Source organism: Astatotilapia calliptera, chromosome 3 (genome assembly GCF_900246225.1).
Source record: "Astatotilapia calliptera chromosome 3, fAstCal1.2, whole genome shotgun sequence".
Taxonomy (NCBI): Eukaryota; Metazoa; Chordata; class Actinopteri; order Cichliformes; family Cichlidae; genus Astatotilapia; species Astatotilapia calliptera.
The window spans coordinates 16,836,922-16,857,822 of NC_039304.1; the positions used below are offsets into that span (position 1 = coordinate 16,836,922).

The following is a 20,901-nucleotide window of genomic DNA, read 5'->3' on the forward strand; positions in this document are numbered from 1 at the left end:
ACAGTGTCCTACAGTGTTTTTTTAGCATCAAGGGTGTCATAAAGTTTGTTGTTTCTCTTATTTAATGTAACTCCACCGCTATCAGCACTTTGTCAGTCATTTTATTTTTAAAAAAAGTTCTCTTTCTGTTTGCGGTTAAAACAAACAAACAGTAAGAGCCCTGTGAGTGTTGAGATGTGCAGACAGCAGAGGGAGTCAAAGCCAAGTGAAAAACTTATCAGGGCTCAGAAAAGGCTTCAGGTGGGTTTCTTATTTTGCTCACGCACAGCTCCAGCTCTGCCAGTAAAGACCTTAAAATCCTGTTTTCGGCAGCAGTGTTATTCCTGAGCAATCTTTTCTTGTTTGAATGCATCAGTCTGGCTCTGCTTTTCCTCCCATGACAAGTAAAAGCATTAAAAACATTGCTCTGAAGCGCTGAATGTAGCAAAGAGGTTATAGAAGTTATTTAGCTATTATTTAAACTGAATGATATTATCTCTTTCAGAAACATTCCTTTGTTCTTCACCCAACTTATATGAACATTATGTTTTACTTCAGGGGTGTGACGCAACTTTTCAGCAAGGAAAAAACTCTTCCTGCACTCTTTAACGAGACAAACTGGAACGCATTGAAAACACAGTGTACTGACTAACTCCTTCCAGGGTTTAAAGAATATAAAACTGTATTACATGTGTAGTTAAATATTTACTAATAGCTGACATGACACATGTTGGAGGATTTATTTTAACAGCCATTCCTTTAGCAATCGAAGCAATAAAATACAACGAAAACAGCTGAATACACATAAAACTTTATTATTGGCAAGGTATACATAAAATCCTTAAAAGTAAAAGTGTCATCAGTGTTATATGGCATCAATATTACTGCTGCAGATGGTTAAGACTTGAGTTTACTTTAAACAAATGATTATAACATGGCTATGAGACCACTTATCTCTAAAAAAGCGACTTTTAAACATCATACCAAACACACTTGGATATAACTTAAATTAAACAGCAGGTTAAACATTTATCATAGATGTTAATCGTCTTGGTTGAAACTGGACATGATGTCAGTTCCTCTCTCTCTGCTTTCATTGCTAATATGCTAACACCACATGCTGTGATTTTCTGTGTAAATAACACACACGAGACCCTAAAACAAAAACTGTAATCACTTTTCATATAGCTTTTGTAATGTTGGATACAGTCTCTTCTCCCCTAATCCATATTTTGGTTCTTAATATAAAACACAGGGGTGACTCACTGCAATATTATTATTGTTTTTTCATCTTTCTACATTCAGTGCTTGATAAAAATCATAAAAGCAAATTATTTCTGCTGCAGTAATTAACCTGCAGTGAGTCAGAGAGGTTTAAAACTTACTCTGTAGAACAAATAAAGTTATATTTCTCATGTTCTCTTTGACTGACCCACTGATACCGTCCTCCTCTTTCCATAGCTGCACACCTACCACACTCCTCAATCTTTCCATTATCAGCCCAGTTCTCGTAGCAGACTGCTTTGTCACTGATCCAGAACCACAGATCCAGCACGCAGGTGTAGCGCAGTCCCACCCATATGTAGGACTGCTGGCATTCTTGGCTCTCCTCTCCACCCATCTCTGTTGGTGAGGGTTAGTGATGGAGACCAGGTCAGTGTGGTGCAGTCTGCAGTAATCCAAGGCTTCCTCCCAGGTCTTGTTTTCATTGATCAGAATCAATTTATCTGTCAGAAACAATCAAACTTCAGTTAAGTCTGGTTAACAGCAGCTTATGTTCCACTTTACCTTGAATACAGACAGTACACAATAAAACATTGTAGTTTTTCACTTCCTTTAGCTGTATACTTAATTATTGTAAGTGTGTACAGTGCATTTGGAAAGCATTCACAGTTCCACATTTTGTCCTGTTACAGTCTTATTCCAAAATAGATTAAATTTCTTGTTCACTTCAAAGTTCTGCACATGATACCCCAAAATGAAAAAGTGGGGAAAAGATTGTTGAAATTCCTGCAAATCAAAAGCAAAAATATGGCATGTACAGTATGTAAGTATTTACACTTTGTTGAAGTATCTTTGTCAACACTTGAAGCTTCAAGCCTTCCTGAGTATGATGCTACAAGCTTGGCATATCTATTTTAGGGCAGTTTCTCCCATTCATTGCACAACCTCTGAAGCTCCATCAGGTTGGATGGTGCACAGCCATTTTCAGATCTCTCCAGAGAATCAGGTTCAAACTTTGGCTCTTGCTGGTCACTTGAGGACCTTCACAGTGGTTCTGCAGCCACTTGTTTTTATCTTGGCCGTGTGCTTGGGGGCTTGTCCTGTATAAAATGAACCTAATGTGGATCTAATGTCCGGTGCACTCTGGAGCAGCTTATCATCAAGGATGTCTCTGCACATTGCATTCATCTTTCCCTCGACTCTGACTTGTCTCCCGGTCACTGCTGCTGATAAACATCCCCAGAGCATGATGCTGCCACCACCATGCTTCACTGTAAGGATGGTATTGGGCCGGTGATGAGTGGTACCTGGTTTCCTCCGGACGTGATGCTTGGCATTCAGAGTTAAGAGTTCAATCTTTGTTTCATCAGACCAGAGAATTTTATTTCCCATGGTCTGAGCATCCTTCAGGTGCATTTTGGTAAACTGAGGAGTGGCTTCAGTCTGCTCACTCTACTAAACAGGCCTGATTGTTGGAGGGCTTCAGAAATGATTGTTCTTCTGGAAGATTCTCGCTCCACAGAGCAATGCTGGAGCTCTGTCAGAGTGACCATCACTCCTTGACTAAGGCTTTTCTACCTCAAACTCTCTAACTGGCGAGGTGGCAGCTCTAGGAAAGTCCTGGTGGTTTCAAACTTCTTCCATTTACAGATCTCTGAGCTTATTGGGACCTTCAGTGCTGCAGAAATGTTTCTGTGCCTCAACACAAGCCTGTCTCAGAGCTCTACAGACAATTCCTTGGATCTTCTAATGATGCTCCTATTACAGGGAAAATAAATCAGATTAATCTTAGTAGAAACTCACCACCATAACAGAAGAAATAATTTTTTTTGTTGCATTCATCAGAGCTCCATTTTCTTGATCTGTTTAACAGAGTCACAGCACATTTCTTTTTGTTTTGTCCATCATTAAATGACTCCATATCCCAGTGCCTGAAAGAGAAATTACTTCCATCTGACCACCTCCAGGTGTCTCTGAACAGGCCGATCCACACATTCATCAGAGAGCTCTCGGACTTATTCAGGATCTTAAATTCTTGCCCAATCCACCTGATCGAGTCCACTGGCCAGTCAGTGTAGTGATCTCTGCAGTACTTCTGAGCCTTGTCAGGGTTATCTTCTCCTCAATCAAATGAATCGATTTACCGTCTCGCTCTTTTCTGTTAAGGAAAAACATCAAAACAAAACAAAAATTTCCATCACCACAAACATTTTGAAGAAATACAGAAAGACCACATAATTTGTATGATTCCTCAAACATGCTTCTCTCCATTTCTCTTCAGTTCAGTTATATTATCAAATCAGACTATTATCCACATATTCTCACCATCGTAGGCAGATGAACGGCATCGATTTGGTCAACATGCTGGGCATGTGTCGCAGTTTCCTCTTGTCTTCACACAGTTCTCATTTTGATTTTGATCATCGTGGTCAGAAGATCCCCATCTGGTTTCATGTTCAGTGTAGTTCACCCCTGGCAGAGACCAATGCCACATCCTGTTTTCTTTTCCTGGGTTGCTGAACAGTCCAATCCAGCTTTACCTTCATACCTTTGGATTCACGCAGTCTCGCCATGGTCTGCCATGTCAAACACGCTGGCCAGGTCTGCATAATTCTCTCTGCAGTATTTCTGTGCTTCTTCCCAGGTTTTGTCTTCTCTAATAAAGTGGTACTCATACAGGTAACAGGTGGAGACGAACACTGACCTAAAAGCAGTAAAATATGTAGCAATAATGCCTGCATTATCAAATCAAACTCACTGGTGTCACAGATAAACAGTCTACAACACAAGTGAGACTCTGACTCAGTGACCTTGGTCAATGAAAGACAAATGTGTGCAGATAAAACAAATAGATGAAAATCAAATGGGAAAACAAAGAAAAGACAGAAGAAGTAAGAAGACCAAGACATTACAAAAAAACACGGTAAGTTTGTAGGATTCAACAAAACACACACCAGGTAGAAAATATCATCTCTATAGGGAAACTCAATCAGAATTTTCCAACTTACCCATCAGAATCAGCAGAAAGAGACTCCACTGCATCTTTAATCTGCCGGAATTAAATAAATATTTCATTAGATAATGAAATCATGTTTCATTTCATAGATGGTCTGGTTATAATCTCATTATAATCTGGGTGTACAGATTGGAAGTTCAGCTGGACCCAAATGCAGACACGAGCAGGCAGCCAGAGTTGAAATGTTTTACATCACTCATGTATACATGCAAAACATAGAATTAGCTTTATCACTGTTGTAAAAATACTCCATGCTGTACTAATACAGAGGTGTCTTATTGTTGAGGTCAGGAGCTGCCAGATCTGTTTCGTCTGGTAGTCTGCTATGCATGAAAGAGTCTCTGCTTAACATAACTGATATATATTTAAGGCTGATTCTTTCGGTTTAAAGGTGCTTTTCTTTAAATCCAGTCTGCTGCATATCTTAGAAATTGATTTTGAAAATATATAAATATATATAAACATAAACAAACACAAAACATGCCAATGAATTACAGATTTTCAAACTTACATCTGGTTAGTCTTTTGGTCCTTTGTCTAATTTGGCCTCTTTCCTCGACAGGGTTCAAATGAAACACCTGAAATAAAAAGCAAACACAGAGAGCTCATTATGCAAAGATCGGAATTTATATATTAAAATACTGCTGCTGCTTTCAGAAAGATAAAGACGAGGGAGTTTTTTACACGTATGAAAGCGGTATTCTGTTACGTGTTGTAGCTTATAGCTTTTTCCTCAATGATGTAAAACTGTATAATTTTTGTTGTTGTCTCTTGTTTTTGAACTGACTTCTCATCATATACTTTACCAATGAAAAGCTGATGATGGTTTGGATCGTTTATATGCAGAAATATTGAAATTATGGAAATATTTATACTTGTATTGTGAGCTTGTTCTTACCTGAGTGTTTTATCTTGATGTCACTTTACAATTTCCTTACTTTTGCATGTAAACACTGAAACACTGCTGATAAAATAAGACCTGAATCTGTGGATAATTAGCTTTTTATTACTTATTTTTCATTTAAATTCACTTTTGTTATTATTGGATGTCGTCACTTACAGTCCTATGTCTCTGAACTTTCCCACACACGTTGGAGAATATGACTGTTTTTCAATAACTATCATTAAGAGATTATCTTAATTTTCATATGAACACATTTTTCACTGTACATGTAACGTTATAAATCCTGCCCAGTGTGGATCATATTTACATTTTGAATGCAATTTCTCTGAAATGATTACAAGATAAACATGTGAGCAAATGAGCCATACGCTCAGAAAACTTCCCACGAACTCCAGTCGTCCTGCAAAATGACCTCACATATGTATATTTTTGAAAAGTGATCACAAGCATTTTCTTATTAGTTCCTCCTGTTCTTTAATAGTACTTGGTTAAGCAGGTTGTAACCTATCTAGGGAGCTATGCCTATAAACATCTCTGTCAGCTGACATACGAGTGGTAATTTTTTTCATTAAATGAATGAATTAAGGATAAAAACCATTAGAGGTTCATAATAAACTGACCAATAAATGTAATGAAAGGTGGGAATATGAGAGAGTGAAAGGATAAAAGAGAACGTATTTTTAGTGTTTTTGCTTTATATTCAGAAAAACAGACTAAAATATCTAAAAAATGGCAGAAATACAGACTGCCCATTTGTAATGCCTCAGGTAAACATCCTGAGGATCAAGGTGCAGTATATAAAGGGAAAAGATACAGTGCAACTTGTTACGACATGTTTGTGAGTGAATTGGATTTTAAACCATGTGCTCAACATAAGCAACAGGAGCTGTATGCTGTGCATGCTGCTCTCTCAGACTGTTGCTGAAGGAAAATACAGTGCTGTAAAAAGTGTTTTCTCCTTTCCTGATTTCTCTTAGTTTTGTGCATATTTGTTACATGTTTCAGATCATCAACCAAATGTTAATATTAGACAAAGACAACCTGATTTTTTGAAATTATGGTTTCATCTAAAGGGAGGAGGTTATCTAACAGTGTCCTACAGTGTTTTTTTTAGCATCAAGGGTGTCATAAAGTTTGTTGTTTCTCTTATTTAATGTAACTCCACCGCTATCAGCACTTTGTCAGTCATTTTATTTTTAAAAAAGTCTCTTTCTGTTTGCGGTTAAAACAAACAAACAGTAAGAGCCCTGTGAGTGTTGAGATGTGCAGACAGCAGAGGGAGTCAAAGCCAAGTGAAAAACTTATCAGGGCTCAGAAAAGGCTTCAGGTGGGTTTCTTATTTTGCTCACGCACAGCTCCAGCTCTGCCAGTAAAGACCTTAAAATCCTGTTTCGGCAGCAGTGTTATTCCTGAGCAATCTTTTCTTGTTTGAATGCATCAGTCTGGCTCTGCTTTTCCTCCCCATGACAAGTAAAAGCATTAAAAACATTGCTCTGAAAGCGCTGAATGTAGCAAAGAGGTTATAGAAGTTATTTAGCTATTATTTAAAGCTGGAATGATATTATCTCCTTTCAGAAACATTCCTTTGTTCTTCACCCAACTTATATGAACATTATGTTTTACTTCAGGGGTGTGACGCCAACTTTTCAGCAAGGAAAAAACTCTTCCTGCACTCTTTAACGAGACAAACTGGAACGCATGAAAACACAGTGTACTGACTAACTCCTTCCAGGGTTAAAGAATAATAAAACTGTATTACATGTGTAGTTAAATATTTACTAATAGCTGACAATGACACATGTTGGAGGATTTATTTTAACAGCCATTCCTTTAGCAATCGAAGCAATAAAATACAACGAAAACAGCTGAATACACATAAAACTTTATTATTGGCAAGGTATACATAAAATCCTTAAAAGTAAAAGTGTCATCAGTGTTATATGGATCAATATTACTGCTGCAGATGGTTAAGACTGAGGTTTACTTTAAACAAATGATTATAACATGGCTATGAGGACCACTTATCTCTAAAAAGCGACTTTTAATCATCATGACAAACACACTTGGATATAACTTAAATTAAACAGCAGGTTAAACATTATCATAGATGTTAATCGTCTTGGTTGAAACTGGACATGATGTCAGTTCCTCCTCTCTGCTTTCATTGCTAATATGCTAACACCACATGCTGTGATTTTCTGTGTAAATAACACACACGAGACCCTAAAACAAAAACTGTAATCACTCTTTTCATATAGCTTTTGTAATGTTGGATACAGTCTCTTCTCCCCTAATCCATATTTTGGTTCTTAATATAAAACACAGGGTGACTCACTGCCAATATTATTATTGTTTTTTCATCTTTCTACATTCAGTGCTTGATAAAAATCATAAAAGCAAATTATTTCTGCTGCAGTAATTAACCTGCAGTGAGTCAGAGAGGTTTAAAACTTACTCTGTTAGAACAAATAAAGTTATATTTCTCATGTTCTCTTTGACTGACCCACTGATACCGTCCTCCTCTTTCCATAGCTGCACACCTACCACACTCCTCAATCTTTCCATTATCAGCCCAGTTCTCGTAGCAGACTGCTTTGTCACTGATCCAGAACCACAGATCCAGCACGCAGGTGTAGCGCAGTCCCACCCATATGTAAGGGACTGCTGGCATTCTTGGCTCTCCTCTCCACCCATCTCTGTTGGTGAGGGTTAGTGATGGAGACCAGGTCAGTGTGGTCAGTCTGCAGTAATCCAAGGCTTCCTCCCAGGTCTTGTTTTTCATTGATCAGAATCAATTTATCTGTCAGAAACAATCAAACTTCAGTTAAGTCTGGTTAACAGCAGCTTATGTTCCACTTTACCTTGAATACAGACAGTACACAATAAAACATTGTAGTTTTTCACTTCCTTTAGCTGTATACTTAATTATTGTAAGTGTGTACAGTGCATTTGGAAAGCATTCACAGTTCCACATTTTGTCCTGTTACAGTCTTATTCCAAAATAGATTAAATTTCTTGTTCACTTCAAAGTTCTGCACATGATACCCCAAAATGAAAAGTGGGGAAAAGATTGTTGAAATTCCTGCAAATCAAAAGCAAAAATATGGCATGTACAGTATGTAAGTATTTACACTTTGTTGAAGTATCTTTGTCAACACTTGAAGCTTCAAGCCTTCCTGAGTATGATGCTACAAGCTTGGCATATCTATTTTAGGGCAGTTTCTCCCATTCATTGCACAACCTCTGAAGCTCCATCAGGTTGGATGGTGCACAGCCATTTTCAGATCTCTCCAGAGAATCAGGTTCAAACTTTGGCTCTTGCTGGTCACTTGAGGACCTTCACAGTGGTTCTGCAGCCACTTGTTTTTATCTTGGCCGTGTGCTTGGGGGCTTGTCCTGTATAAAATGAACCTAATGTGGATCTAATGTCCGGTGCACTCTGGAGCAGCTTATTCAAAAAGAATCAAATTTACCATCACTAGCTCACTCTACTAAACAGGCCTGATTGTTGGAGGGCTTCAGAAATGATTGTTCTTCTGGAAGATTCTCCTCTCTCCACAGAGCAATGCTGGAGCTCTGTCAGAGTGACCATCACTCCTTGACTAAGGCTTTTCTACCTCAAACTCTCTAACTGGCGAGGTGGCAGCTCTAGGAAAGTCCTGGTGGTTTCAAACTTCTTCCATTTACAGATCTCTGAGCTTATTGGGACCTTCAGTGCTGCAGAAATGTTTCTGTGCCTCTCAACACAAGCCTGTCTCAGAGCTCTACAGACAATTCCTTGGATCTTCTAATGATGCTCCTATTACAGGGAAAATAAATCAGATTAATCTTAGTAGAAACTCACCACCATAACAGAAGAAATAATTTTTTTTGTTGCATTCATCAGAGCTCCATTTTCTTGATCTGTTTAACAGAGTCGAAGCACATTTCTTTTTGTTTTGTCCATCATTAAATGACTCCATATCCCAGTGCCTGAAAGAGAAATTACTTCCATCTGACCACCTCCAGGTGTCTCTGAACAGGCCGATCCACACATTCATCAGAGAGCTCTCGGACTTATTCAGGATCTTAAATTCTTGCCCATCCACCTGATCGAGTCCACTGGCCAGGTCAGTGTAGTGATCTCTGCAGTACTTCTGAGCCTTTGTCCAGGTTATCTTCTCCTCAATCAAATGAATCGATTTACCGTCTCTCTTCTTTTCTGTTAAGGAAAAACATCAAAACAAAACAAAATTTCCATCACCACAAACATTTTGAAGAAATACAGAAAGACACATAATTTGTATGATTCCTCAAACATGCTTTCTCTCCATTTCTCTTTCAGTTCAGTTATATTATCAAATCAGACTATTATCCACATATTCTCACCATCGTAGCAGATGAACGGCATCATTTGGTCACATCTGGCATGTGTCCAGTTTCCTCTTGTCTTCACACAGTTCTCATTTTGATTTTGATCATCTGGTTCAGAAGCTCCCCATCTGGTTTCATGTTCAGTGTAGTTCACCCCTGGCAGAGACCAATGCCACATCCTGTTTTCTTTTCCTGGGTTGCTGAACAGTCCAATCCAGGCTTTACCTTCATACTCTTTGGATTCACGCAGTCTCGCCATGTCTGCCATGTCAAACACGCTGGCCAGGTCTGCATAATTCTCTCTGCAGTATTTCTGTGCTTCTTCCCAGGTTTTGTCTTCTCTAATAAAGTGGTACTCATACAGGTAACAGGTGGAGACGAAACACTGACCTAAAAGCAGTAAAATATTAGCAATAATGCTGCATTATCAAATCAAACTCACTGGTTCACAGATAAACAGTCTACAACACAAGTGAGACTCTGAGCTCAGTGACCTTGTCAATGAAAGACAAATGTGTGCAGATAAAACAAATAGATGAAAATCAAATGGAAAAACAAAGAAAAGACAGAAGAAGTAAGAAGACAAGACATTACAAAAAACACGGTAAGTTTGTAGGATTCAACAAAACACACACCAGGTAGAGAAATATCATCTCTATAGGGAAACTCAATCAGAATTTTCCACTTACCCATCAGAATCAGCAGAAAGAGACTCCACTGCATCTTTAATCTGCCGGATTAAATAAATATTTCATTAGATAATGAAATCATGTTTCATTTCATAGATGGTCTGGTTATAATCATCATTATAATCTGGGTGTACAGATTGGAAGTTCAGCTGGACCCAAATGCAGACACGAGCAGGCAGCCAGAGTTGAAATGTTTTACATCACTCATGTATACATCAAAACATAGAATTAGGCTTTATCACTGTTGTAAAAATACTCCATGCTGTACTAATACAGAGGTGTCTTATTGTTGAGGTCAGGAGCTGCCAGATCTGTTTTCTCTGGTAGTCTGCATGCATGAAAGAGTCTCTGCTTAACATAACTGATATTATATTAAGGCTGATTCTTCGGTTTAAAGGTGCTTTTCTTTTAAATCCAGTCTGCTGCATATCTTAGAAATTGATTTTGAAAATATATAAATATATATAAACATAAACAAACACAAAACATGCAATGAATTACAGATTTCAAACTTACATCTGGTTAGTCTTTTGGTCCTTTGTCTAATTTGGCCTCTTTCCTCGAAGGGTTCAAATAAACACTGAAATAAAAGCAAACACAGAGAGCTCATTATGCAAAGATCGGAATTTATATATTAAAATACTGCTGCTGCTTTCAGAAAGATAAAGACGAGGGAGTTTTTTACACGTATGAAAGCGGTATTCTGTTACGTGTTGTAGCTTATAGCTTTTTCCTCAATGATTGTAAAACTGTATAATTTTGTTGTTGTCTCTTGTTTTTGAACTGACTTCTCATCATATACTTTACCAATGAAAAAGCTGATGATGGATTTCGTTTATATGCAGAAATATTGAAATTATGGAAATATTTATACTTGTATTGTGAGCTTGTTCTTTACCTGAGTGTTTTATCTTGATGTCACTTTACAATTTCCTTACTTTTGCATGTAAACACTGAAACACTGCTGATAAAATAAGACCTGAATCTGTGGATAATTAGCTTTTTATTACTTATTTTTCATTTAAATTCACTTTTGTTATTATTGGATGTCGTCACTTACAGTCCTATGTCTCTGAACTTTCCCACACACATTGGAGAATATGACTGTTTTTCAATAACTATCATTAAGAGATTATCTTAATTTTCATATGAACACATTTTTCACTGTACATGTAACGTTATAAATCCTCCCAGTGTGGATCATATTTACATTTTGAATGCAAATTTCTCTGAAATGATTACAAGATAAACATGTGAGCAAATGAGCCATACGCTCAGAAAACTTCCCACGAACTCCAGTCGTCTGCAAAATGACCTCACATATGTATATTTTTTGAAAAGTGATCACAAGCATTTTCTTATTAGTTCCTCCTGTTCTTTAATAGTACTTGTTAAGCAGGTTGTAACCTATCTAGGGGAGCTATGCCTTAAACATCTCTGTCAGCTGACATACGAGTGGTAATTTTTTTCATTAAATGAATGAATTAAGGATAAAAACCATTAGAGGTTCATAATAAACTGACAATAAATGTAATGAAGGTGGGAATATGAGAGAGTGAAAGGATAAAAGAGAACGTATTTTTAGTGTTTTTGCTTTATATTCAGAAAAACAGACTAAAATATCTAAAAAATGGCAGAAATACAGACTGCCCATTTGTAATGCCTCAGGTAAACATCCTGAGGATCAAGGTGCAGTATATGAAAGGGAAAAGATACAGTGCAACTTGTTACGACATGTTGTGAAGTGAATTGGATTTTAAACCATGTGCTCACATAAGCACAGGAGCTGTATGCTGTGCATGCTGCTCTCTCAGACTGTTGCTGAAGGAAATACAGTGCTGTAAAAAGTGTTTTCTCCTTTCCTGATTTCTTAGTTTTGTGCATATTTGTTACATGTTTCAGATCATCAACCAAATGTTAATATTAGACAAAGACAACCTGATTTTTTGAAATTATGGTTTCATCTAAAGGGAGGAGGTTATCTAACAGTGTCCTACAGTGTTTTTTTAGCATCAAGGGTGTCATAAAGTTTGTTGTTTCTCTTATTTAATGTAACTCCACCGCTATCAGCACTTTGTCAGTCATTTTATTTTTAAAAAAAGTCTCTTTCTGTTTGCGGTTAAAACAAACAAACAGTAAGAGCCCTGTGAGTGTTGAGATGTGCAGACAGCAGAGGGAGTCAAAGCCAAGTGAAAAACTTATCAGGGCTCAGAAAAGGCTTCAGGTGGGTTTCTTATTTTGCTCACGCACAGCTCCAGCTCTGCCAGTAAAGACCTTAAAATCCTGTTTTCGGCAGCAGTGTTATTCCTGAGCAATCTTTTCTTGTTTGAATGCATCAGTCTGGCTCTGCTTTTCCTCCCATGACAAGTAAAAGCATTAAAAACATTGCTCTGAAGCGCTGAATGTAGCAAAGAGGTTATAGAAGTTATTTAGCTATTATTTAAACTGAATGATATTATCTCTTTCAGAAACATTCCTTTGTTCTTCACCCAACTTATATGAACATTATGTTTTACTTCAGGGGTGTGACGCAACTTTTCAGCAAGGAAAAAACTCTTCCTGCACTCTTTAACGAGACAAACTGGAACGCATGAAAACACAGTGTACTGACTAACTCCTTCCAGGGTTAAAGAATAATAAAACTGTATTACATGTGTAGTTAAATATTTACTAATAGCTGACAATGACACATGTTGGAGGATTTATTTTAACAGCCATTCCTTTAGCAATCGAAGCAATAAAATACAACGAAAACAGCTGAATACACATAAAACTTTATTATTGGCAAGGTATACATAAAATCCTTAAAAGTAAAAGTGTCATCAGTGTTATATGGATCAATATTACTGCTGCAGATGGTTAAGACTGAGGTTTACTTTAAACAAATGATTATAACATGGCTATGAGGACCACTTATCTCTAAAAAGCGACTTTTAATCATCATACAAACACACTTGGATATAACTTAAATTAAACAGCAGGTTAAACATTTATCATAGATGTTAATCGTCTTGGTTGAAACTGGACATGATGTCAGTTCCTCCTCTCTGCTTTCATTGCTAATATGCTAACACCACATGCTGTGATTTTCTGTGTAAATAACACACACGAGACCCTAAAACAAAAACTGTAATCACTCTTTTCATATAGCTTTTGTAATGTTGGATACAGTCTCTTCTCCCCTAATCCATATTTTGGTTCTTAATATAAAACACAGGGGTGACTCACTGCAATATTATTATTGTTTTTTCATCTTTCTACATTCAGTGCTTGATAAAAATCATAAAAGCAAATTATTTCTGCTGCAGTAATTAACCTGCAGTGAGTCAGAGAGGTTTAAAACTTACTCTGTAGAACAAATAAAGTTATATTTCTCATGTTCTCTTTGACTGACCCACTGATACCGTCCTCCTCTTTCCATAGCTGCACACCTACCACACTCCTCAATCTTTCCATTATCAGCCCAGTTCTCGTAGCAGACTGCTTTGTCACTGATCCAGAACCACAGATCCATCACGCAGGTGTAGCGCAGTCCCACCCATATGTAGGGACTGCTGGCATTCTTGGCTCTCCTCTCCACCCATCTCTGTTGGTGAGGGTTAGTGATGGAGACCAGGTCAGTGTGGTGCAGTCTGCAGTAATCCAAGGCTTCCTCCCAGGTCTTGTTTTCATTGATCAGAATCAATTTATCTGTCAGAAACAATCAAACTTCAGTTAAGTCTGGTTAACAGCAGCTTATGTTCCACTTTACCTTGAATACAGACAGTACACAATAAAACATTGTAGTTTTTCACTTCCTTTAGCTGTATACTTAATTATTGTAAGTGTGTACAGTGCATTTGGAAAGCATTCACAGTTCCACATTTTGTCCTGTTACAGTCTTATTCCAAAATAGATTAAATTTCTTGTTCACTTCAAAGTTCTGCACATGATACCCCAAAATGAAAAAGTGGGGAAAAGATTGTTGAAATTCCTGCAAATCAAAAGCAAAAATATGGCATGTACAGTATGTAAGTATTTACACTTTGTTGAAGTATCTTTGTCAACACTTGAAGCTTCAAGCCTTCCTGAGTATGATGCTACAAGCTTGGCATATCTATTTTAGGGCAGTTTCTCCCATTCATTGCACAACCTCTGAAGCTCCATCAGGTTGGATGGTGCACAGCCATTTTCAGATCTCTCCAGAGAATCAGGTTCAAACTTTGGCTCTTGCTGGTCACTTGAGGACCTTCACAGTGGTTCTGCAGCCACTTGTTTTTATCTTGGCCGTGTGCTTGGGGGCTTGTCCTGTATAAAATGAACCTAATGTGGATCTAATGTCCGGTGCACTCTGGAGCAGCTTATCATCAAGGATGTCTCTGCACATTGCATTCATCTTTCCCTCGACTCTGACTTGTCTCCCGGTCACTGCTGCTGATAAACATCCCCAGAGCATGATGCTGCCACCACCATGCTTCACTGTAAGGATGGTATTGGGCCGGTGATGAGTGGTACCTGGTTTCCTCCGGACGTGATGCTTGGCATTCAGAGTTAAGAGTTCAATCTTTGTTTCATCAGACCAGAGAATTTTATTTCCCATGGTCTGAGCATCCTTCAGGTGCATTTTGGTAAACTGAGGAGTGGCTTCAGTCTGCTCACTCTACTAAACAGGCCTGATTGTTGGAGGGCTTCAGAAATGATTGTTCTTCTGGAAGATTCTCGCTCCACAGAGCAATGCTGGAGCTCTGTCAGAGTGACCATCACTCCTTGACTAAGGCTTTTCTACCTCAAACTCTCTAACTGGCGAGGTGGCAGCTCTAGGAAAGTCCTGGTGGTTTCAAACTTCTTCCATTTAAGATCTCTGAGCTTATTGGGACCTTCAGTGCTGCAGAAATGTTTCTGTGCCTCAACACAAGCCTGTCTCAGAGCTCTACAGACAATTCCTTGGATCTTCTAAGTCTAGTGATGCTCCTATTACAGGGGAAAATAAATCAGATTAATCTTAGTAGAAACTCACCACCATAACAGAAGAAAGGATTTTTATTGTTGCATTCATCAGAGCTCCATTTTCCTGATCTGTTTAACAGAGTCACAGCACATTTCCTGTTTTGTCCGTCATTAAATGACTCCATATCCCAGTGCCTGAAAGAGAAATTACTTCCATCTGACCACCTCCAGGTGTCTCTGAACAGGCCGATCCACAAATCCTGAGACTTATTCAGGATCTTAAATTCTTCCCCATCCACCTGATCGAGTCCACTGGCCAGGTCAGTGTAGTGATCTCTGCAGTAGTTCTGAGCCTTTGTCCAGGTTATCTTCTCCTCAATCAAATGGATCGATTTACCGTCTCTCTTCTTTTCTGTTAAGGAAAAACATCAAAACAAAACAAAATTTCCATCACCACAAACATTTGAAGAAATACAGAAAGACACATAATTTGTATGATTCCTCAAACATGCTTTCTCTCCATTTCTCTTTCAGTTCAGTTGCATTATCAAATCAGACTATTATCCACATATTCTCACCATTGTAGCAGATGAACCACATAGTTTGGTCACATGTGACATCTGCCCAGTTTTCTCTTGTCTTCACACAGTTCTCATTTTCCTTTTGATCATCTGGTTCAGAAGATCCCCATCTGGTTTCATGTTCAGTGTAGTTCACCCCTGGCAGAGACCAATGCCACATCCTGTTTTCTTTTCCTGGGTTGCTGAACAGTCCAATCCAGGCTTTACCTTCATACTCTTTGGATTCACGCAGTCTCGCCATGTCTGCCATGTCAAACACGCTGGCCAGGTCTGCATAATTCTCTCTGCAGTATTTCTGTGCTTCTTCCCAGGTTTTGTCTTCTCTAATAAAGTGGTACTCATACAGGTAACAGGTGGAGACGAAACACTGACCTAAAAGCAGTAAAATATTAGCAATAATGCTGCATTATCAAATCAAACTCACTGGTTCACAGATAAACAGTCTACAACACAAGTGTGACTCTGAGCTCAGTGACCTTGTCAATGAAAGACAAATGTGTGCGACTATAAGACTTTAGTGTTTGGATACAATAAAGATAATGTTCACAGTAAACAAAGACATGAGATTGAAATAAAAAGGATTATTCATAACAAAAAGAAACAATTGAATTGATGGAGATCAAATGAAAAAGCAAAGATAATACAGAAACAGAATTACAGCAATAAATAATAACAACAGCAAACATCAGAGCAGAATGTAAACCGGAAAAATACAAAGATGTTAGCAGAATAAAACTGAGGAAGCAGTGCGGAGAATTTCCACTTACCCATCAGAAGCAGAAACAGACTCCACCGCATCTTTAATCTGCCACATAATGAAAACATATTTTCTTTAATACACAGTAAAAAGATGACAACATTTTGAATGTAAAACGTGTCGTTTTAGTGTGTGTGTAGAGAAATGACATTCATATAGAACTTGCACTTAAAATGCTGGAAGTCACTGTTTTGTTTGATACTGTGTTTGGATGTGTTTCTCGAGGAACTGTATGAAAACACGTTTTAGTTCTTTTAACATTCAAATAAAATGATCTGTTGAATTAATCTGATAAACCACATCTCTAATTGAGAAAATCTTACCTTAGACTCAGGTTAAGAAAATTAAACCCTCAATACAACAGCTGGTAAATGATCTGAAACACATTCGGTACTTAGAATATTTTATGATGCATAGAGTTTATTATTTTTAGCTTCTCTTTAATATCATAGTGTTTATTCTTCATATCTCTAATTGTGTACAGTGACGCTGGTCTCACATTGTTAATTCATGAAGCTTTTATCAGTCTGTTGTTGCTTTTGCCATTAACTTGTCACATTTATCCAACAAATACAAGGTTTTTAAGAAATAGCAACATCTAATCATGAATGAAACCCTCATCAGTTGAGCCTATACTGTATAACGTTTAACCTGGAAGTGTATTAAGTGCTACCCAGGAACCAAGAAAAACCAGACAGTATGTATAAAATGACCCATTTATTACTAAATACCTCACAAGTCACCAAAAAGCCATTCCTAGTCTGGTCTGGATGCTCTACTTTAAATTTGTCTGATTATCATTTGAAGTGACAGCTCTGTTTAGGTCATTGATGAGCTACTGTGTGATCATTTTGCAGTTCTGTACAGAAAGGTTGGGTTGGATCCCACAATTGTTCTGTGGGACGCAGATCACATTTTGAAGAGAGGACCCAAATGCAGACGTTGGGAGACTAAACTTAACAAAAGCAAGCTGTTTATTAAGGCTGCAATCATAAAAAATACATAACAAAGGCAAACGGCGACTCGGACTTTGACTAAAACCAAGCTATACTGGGAAATCCACTGGTCACCAAATAATAAGCACACTCCATTCAATGTAATGAATTACAAATTTTAAACTTACATCTGGTTAGTGGTTCTATCCTTGGCCGATGTCTGTCGTGGAAGTGTTCAAGTAAATCGGGAAGTAATAACAAACAAAGAGAAGGCTTTATGGAGAGGTCTGGATTTAAATATTAAAATAGTGCAGTCCTAACCAAATCAGCAGAAGTATCATAACAGAGCATCACTGATGGCTGTCCAACAAAAAGAAACTGAAAGCATCATTCTGTCTCGCCCTTTTTCACTCACAAACATATAAAATATAATCATTTTCCCCAATAATTGTAAGACTATAATTATATTGTTGTCTATTGTTTTTGAACTGACTCCTCATTATGAATATAATAATAATAATTTGTTTTTTATTATTTTTATTACCTATTTTTCATTTAAAACGACTTCTGTTATTATTGGATGTCCTCACTTACAGTCTAATGTCTTTGTCCCACAGATGTTGGAGAATATGATTGTTTTTCAATAACTATCTGAATTAATAGATTATCTTAATTTTAAGGTTGCAGCACACTGAATGTAACCAGAGTCATGCGAGGACACATGAACACATTGTAAATCATCCCGCTGTGGATCATATTTGAATCTTATTTGATTCCCAAAAATATTCTGACCTTGTTTGAGTGACCGCCCATACTTTGTTTTATTGGTTTCTTTTTAAAAATGTGATCACGAGCATTTATATATTATTTGCTTTAAAATACCTCTGATGGCGGCTGCCAGCTGACACAATGAGTGATAATTTTGATATTTTTTTGGCTCGATTAAATAAATTAGGGGTTTTTGAAAATTCATAAAAATGACAGAAAAGTAGAGACTGCGCCTTTGTAGAGCAATCCTCAGGTAACGATCCTGTGAGCAGGGTGCAGAATATGAAAGAAAAAAAAATACAATGTGCCTTGTGTATTCAATATTTCCAGTTTGATAGTGTAGTATCTGCCCTGTGAGTGTTCAGGTGTGCAGACAGTAGAGGGAGGTAAAGCCAAGTTTAAAAATCAAGGGCTCAGAAAAGGCTTCAAGTCACTGACCAGCTCTACCAGTAAACATCCAGTTTTTGGTACCAATATTATTCCTGATCAGTCTTTTCTTGTGTAAATGCATCAGTCTATGATGATTAATGCTGGCTTTAAATTCTGTGTCACAAAATATATTTATATCTGTTGCCTTTTCCTGGAACAGCTGAGTTGTCATCATTAACATTATAACTCTGCTTTTCCTCCTGCGACACTTCAAAAACATTGCTCAAAGACTAATGTAACCAGAATAGAAACTATTATGAAGTTGTCAGAACAGAAATACGTATTATGTCTTTAAGGGGACTTTTGTTCTTTCCCAAATTTATTTTAAAGTGTTGGTGGATGTGCTGGAAACATTCCTCAGAGATTTTGGTTCATGCTGATATGACAGCAATGTTGTGCATTCAGAGCTACTCTGCATATCTTCACACATTCTTCACCACAACCCTGCTGCTAACCTGTTTTCTCTTTTTCAGACCGTTCTCTGTGGGAAAATCCCAGCAGCTCCGCAGTTCCTGAAATACCAACTTGCCTGGCACCAAAACCACGCCCCATTCAAAGCAGCTTAAATCATCTTTCTTCTTCATTCTGATCCACAGTTTCAGCTTCAGCAGGTCGTTCTGATCAAGTCTACATGCGTCAGTGCACTAAGTTGCTGCCATGTGATTTGATATCTGGGGTTGAACTATGTGTATAAGATATTTAAAGCATCACAGATTAATAAGATAATAATAAAGAATTTAAGCTACTTCAATTATTGTCAGTTTTGTGTAAGTCATAAAAACTGTGCATTATAGAAACCCAAACAGGAGACTTTAGTTTTACTTAATCTCTAAGGAGTTACAACAGAAATGAGAAATAGCACCCAAACGTTGCAGTTTCTACTAATCTCCCGTGGTCTTTGCTCCAGTGTCCACTTTCTGAGCTCTACTTCGTTTATTGTCTCTGTTAGCTTATGTATTTCCCAATAAATATGCGGTTCGTCACAAACTTGCTCAACAGGCCTTTTGCAGGATTGTATTTCACAATAGCAGGACAAGTTGTGTAACATATGATAAACACTCTCTGACTCTCACTGATAGATCAGTTTTCCCTGCAACCTCATACGTCTATAATTTCTCAAGATTTCTGGGAATTAGTCATAGCTGTAGTTTTTATTTTGTTGAATAAATGTATACTTTTTATATATTTAAATGTATTTACAATTAGAGCTTTTTGTATCTAGTAGAGCTATGTGGTTAGATTTTGAAACTTTATACTATATTGTATTATTTAATTCAGTTTAGTTAGTTACTTTTCTGTCTTGGAACAATTGTGATCACATAATTTCCTCAGGGATTAATGACGTGTTCTGATTCTGATTTCTATCTGCTGCTTGCAGGAGTAAATTTCTTTCCAAACGCAGTAGAAACCTTGGGTGTCGATCGTAGTTGGTTTGCTCGGGGAAGGAAATGCTTCTCCAAATTAGGGCAGCATCATACTCATAACTGCGGTAGCTTCCTGAAATGTTCAAACTGTGCTCACTAATGCTCACTTCATGAAATAATCTTCACATATTTCCCATTTCATATTCACTTCCTCAGATTTGTTCCATCCTCTTATCTGACAGCCTTCAGATGAAGTCATATGAGAAGGAGAACCCTGCAAAGGTATGAATGAAGGGAAAAAGCTGCATGTCGTAGGGGAGGAGGGGGTTGAAGGTTGGAAAGTCCCTTCAAGCTTCCAATGTTTGTCCGCCGAGCGTGGACAATAAGGCCAGCTAGCCACAACTCATCAGGGAGCAGGAAGCAGGGATGACAGAGGGTGGGAGAGTTCAGCAGGAGTCTGCAGCCCCTCCAGGAAGCACCAGCGGGCTCGCACACGTGTTATTGGCTGGTAGAGTGGACTATTAAGACCCAGGAGGAAACAGGTGCCCTCAGCTTCATTGTTTCCTCACCAGCAACCAAGAAAAAACAAAACAAATACTAAAAAAAAAATGGGGGGATAATTTTACTGAGCAGAAGATGTGATTCATGGGTAAAAAGAGTTTCCTAATGGGAGGAAGAAAATCAAAGGAGGTGAAAGGCTGAAGGCGCAGAGAGCCTGAAAATAAGTTGTTTTAGTTATCCAGTTGTTTACACATTCGCCTAACAAGCAACAAGATCTCCAGTTTGATCCCGGGATGAGATATAGATCCCTCGGGGATTGTGTCAGGAAGGGCACTCTACCACATCAAACATGTGGCGCTGCCCCCTGGGCGAGCCATTATGACAAAAGTAGTTTTAGTCATTCAGGGGATGAGTCATATGTAGCACCACGGTCTTGGAGGAACGTCGTCTCATTTCACTGTGTACTGCACCACTG

At 37.9% G+C, this 20,901-nt stretch overlaps 2 protein-coding genes across 2 annotated transcripts; both read right to left on the reverse strand.

Moving 5' to 3' along the window:
• Positions 1-1,328: 1,328 nt before the first annotated feature.
• LOC113013143 (C-type lectin lectoxin-Phi2-like) lies at positions 1,329-4,174 on the reverse strand. Its single transcript, XM_026153810.1, has 6 exons — positions 4,158-4,174; positions 3,764-3,907; positions 3,007-3,251; positions 1,556-1,706; positions 1,453-1,508; positions 1,329-1,333 (listed from the first exon to the last, which is right to left on the reverse strand). Exons 1-6 carry the CDS (start codon positions 4,172-4,174, stop codon positions 1,329-1,331), a joined length of 618 nt encoding a protein of 205 aa, XP_026009595.1.
• A 3,546-nt stretch (positions 4,175-7,720) lies between these two features.
• LOC113013149 (macrophage mannose receptor 1-like) lies at positions 7,721-17,596 on the reverse strand. Its single transcript, XM_026153823.1, has 11 exons — positions 17,553-17,596; positions 16,440-16,477; positions 15,670-16,044; positions 15,162-15,503; positions 13,513-13,855; positions 11,438-11,468; positions 10,682-10,707; positions 10,166-10,206; positions 9,492-9,866; positions 8,968-9,324; positions 7,721-7,923 (listed from the first exon to the last, which is right to left on the reverse strand). The coding sequence occupies exons 2-11, from the start codon at positions 16,468-16,470 to the stop codon at positions 7,721-7,723; spliced, it is 2,124 nt and encodes a 707-aa protein (XP_026009608.1). The 5' UTR covers positions 16,471-16,477; positions 17,553-17,596.
• Positions 17,597-20,901: the final 3,305 nt, after the last annotated feature.

Coding starts and splice junctions, on each gene's coding strand:
- LOC113013143 (XM_026153810.1), bottom strand. Junction 3,252..3,763: donor GCAGACCATGGCGAGACTGC/GTGAATCCAAAG, acceptor GGACTCGATCAG/GTGGATTGGGCAAGAATTTA. Junction 1,707..3,006: donor TTATTTCTTCTGTTATGGTG/GTGAGTTTCTAC, acceptor TGTTTCTGACAG/ATAAATTGATTCTGATCAAT.
- LOC113013149 (XM_026153823.1), bottom strand. CDS start 16,470: ATGCGGTGGAGTCTGTTTCTGCTTCTGATGG. Junction 15,504..15,669: donor GTGGTTCATCTGCTACAATG/GTGAGAATATGT, acceptor TTTCCTTAACAG/AAAAGAAGAGAGACGGTAAA. Junction 13,856..15,161: donor TCCTTTCTTCTGTTATGGTG/GTGAGTTTCTAC, acceptor TGTTTCTGACAG/ATAAATTGATTCTGATCAAT.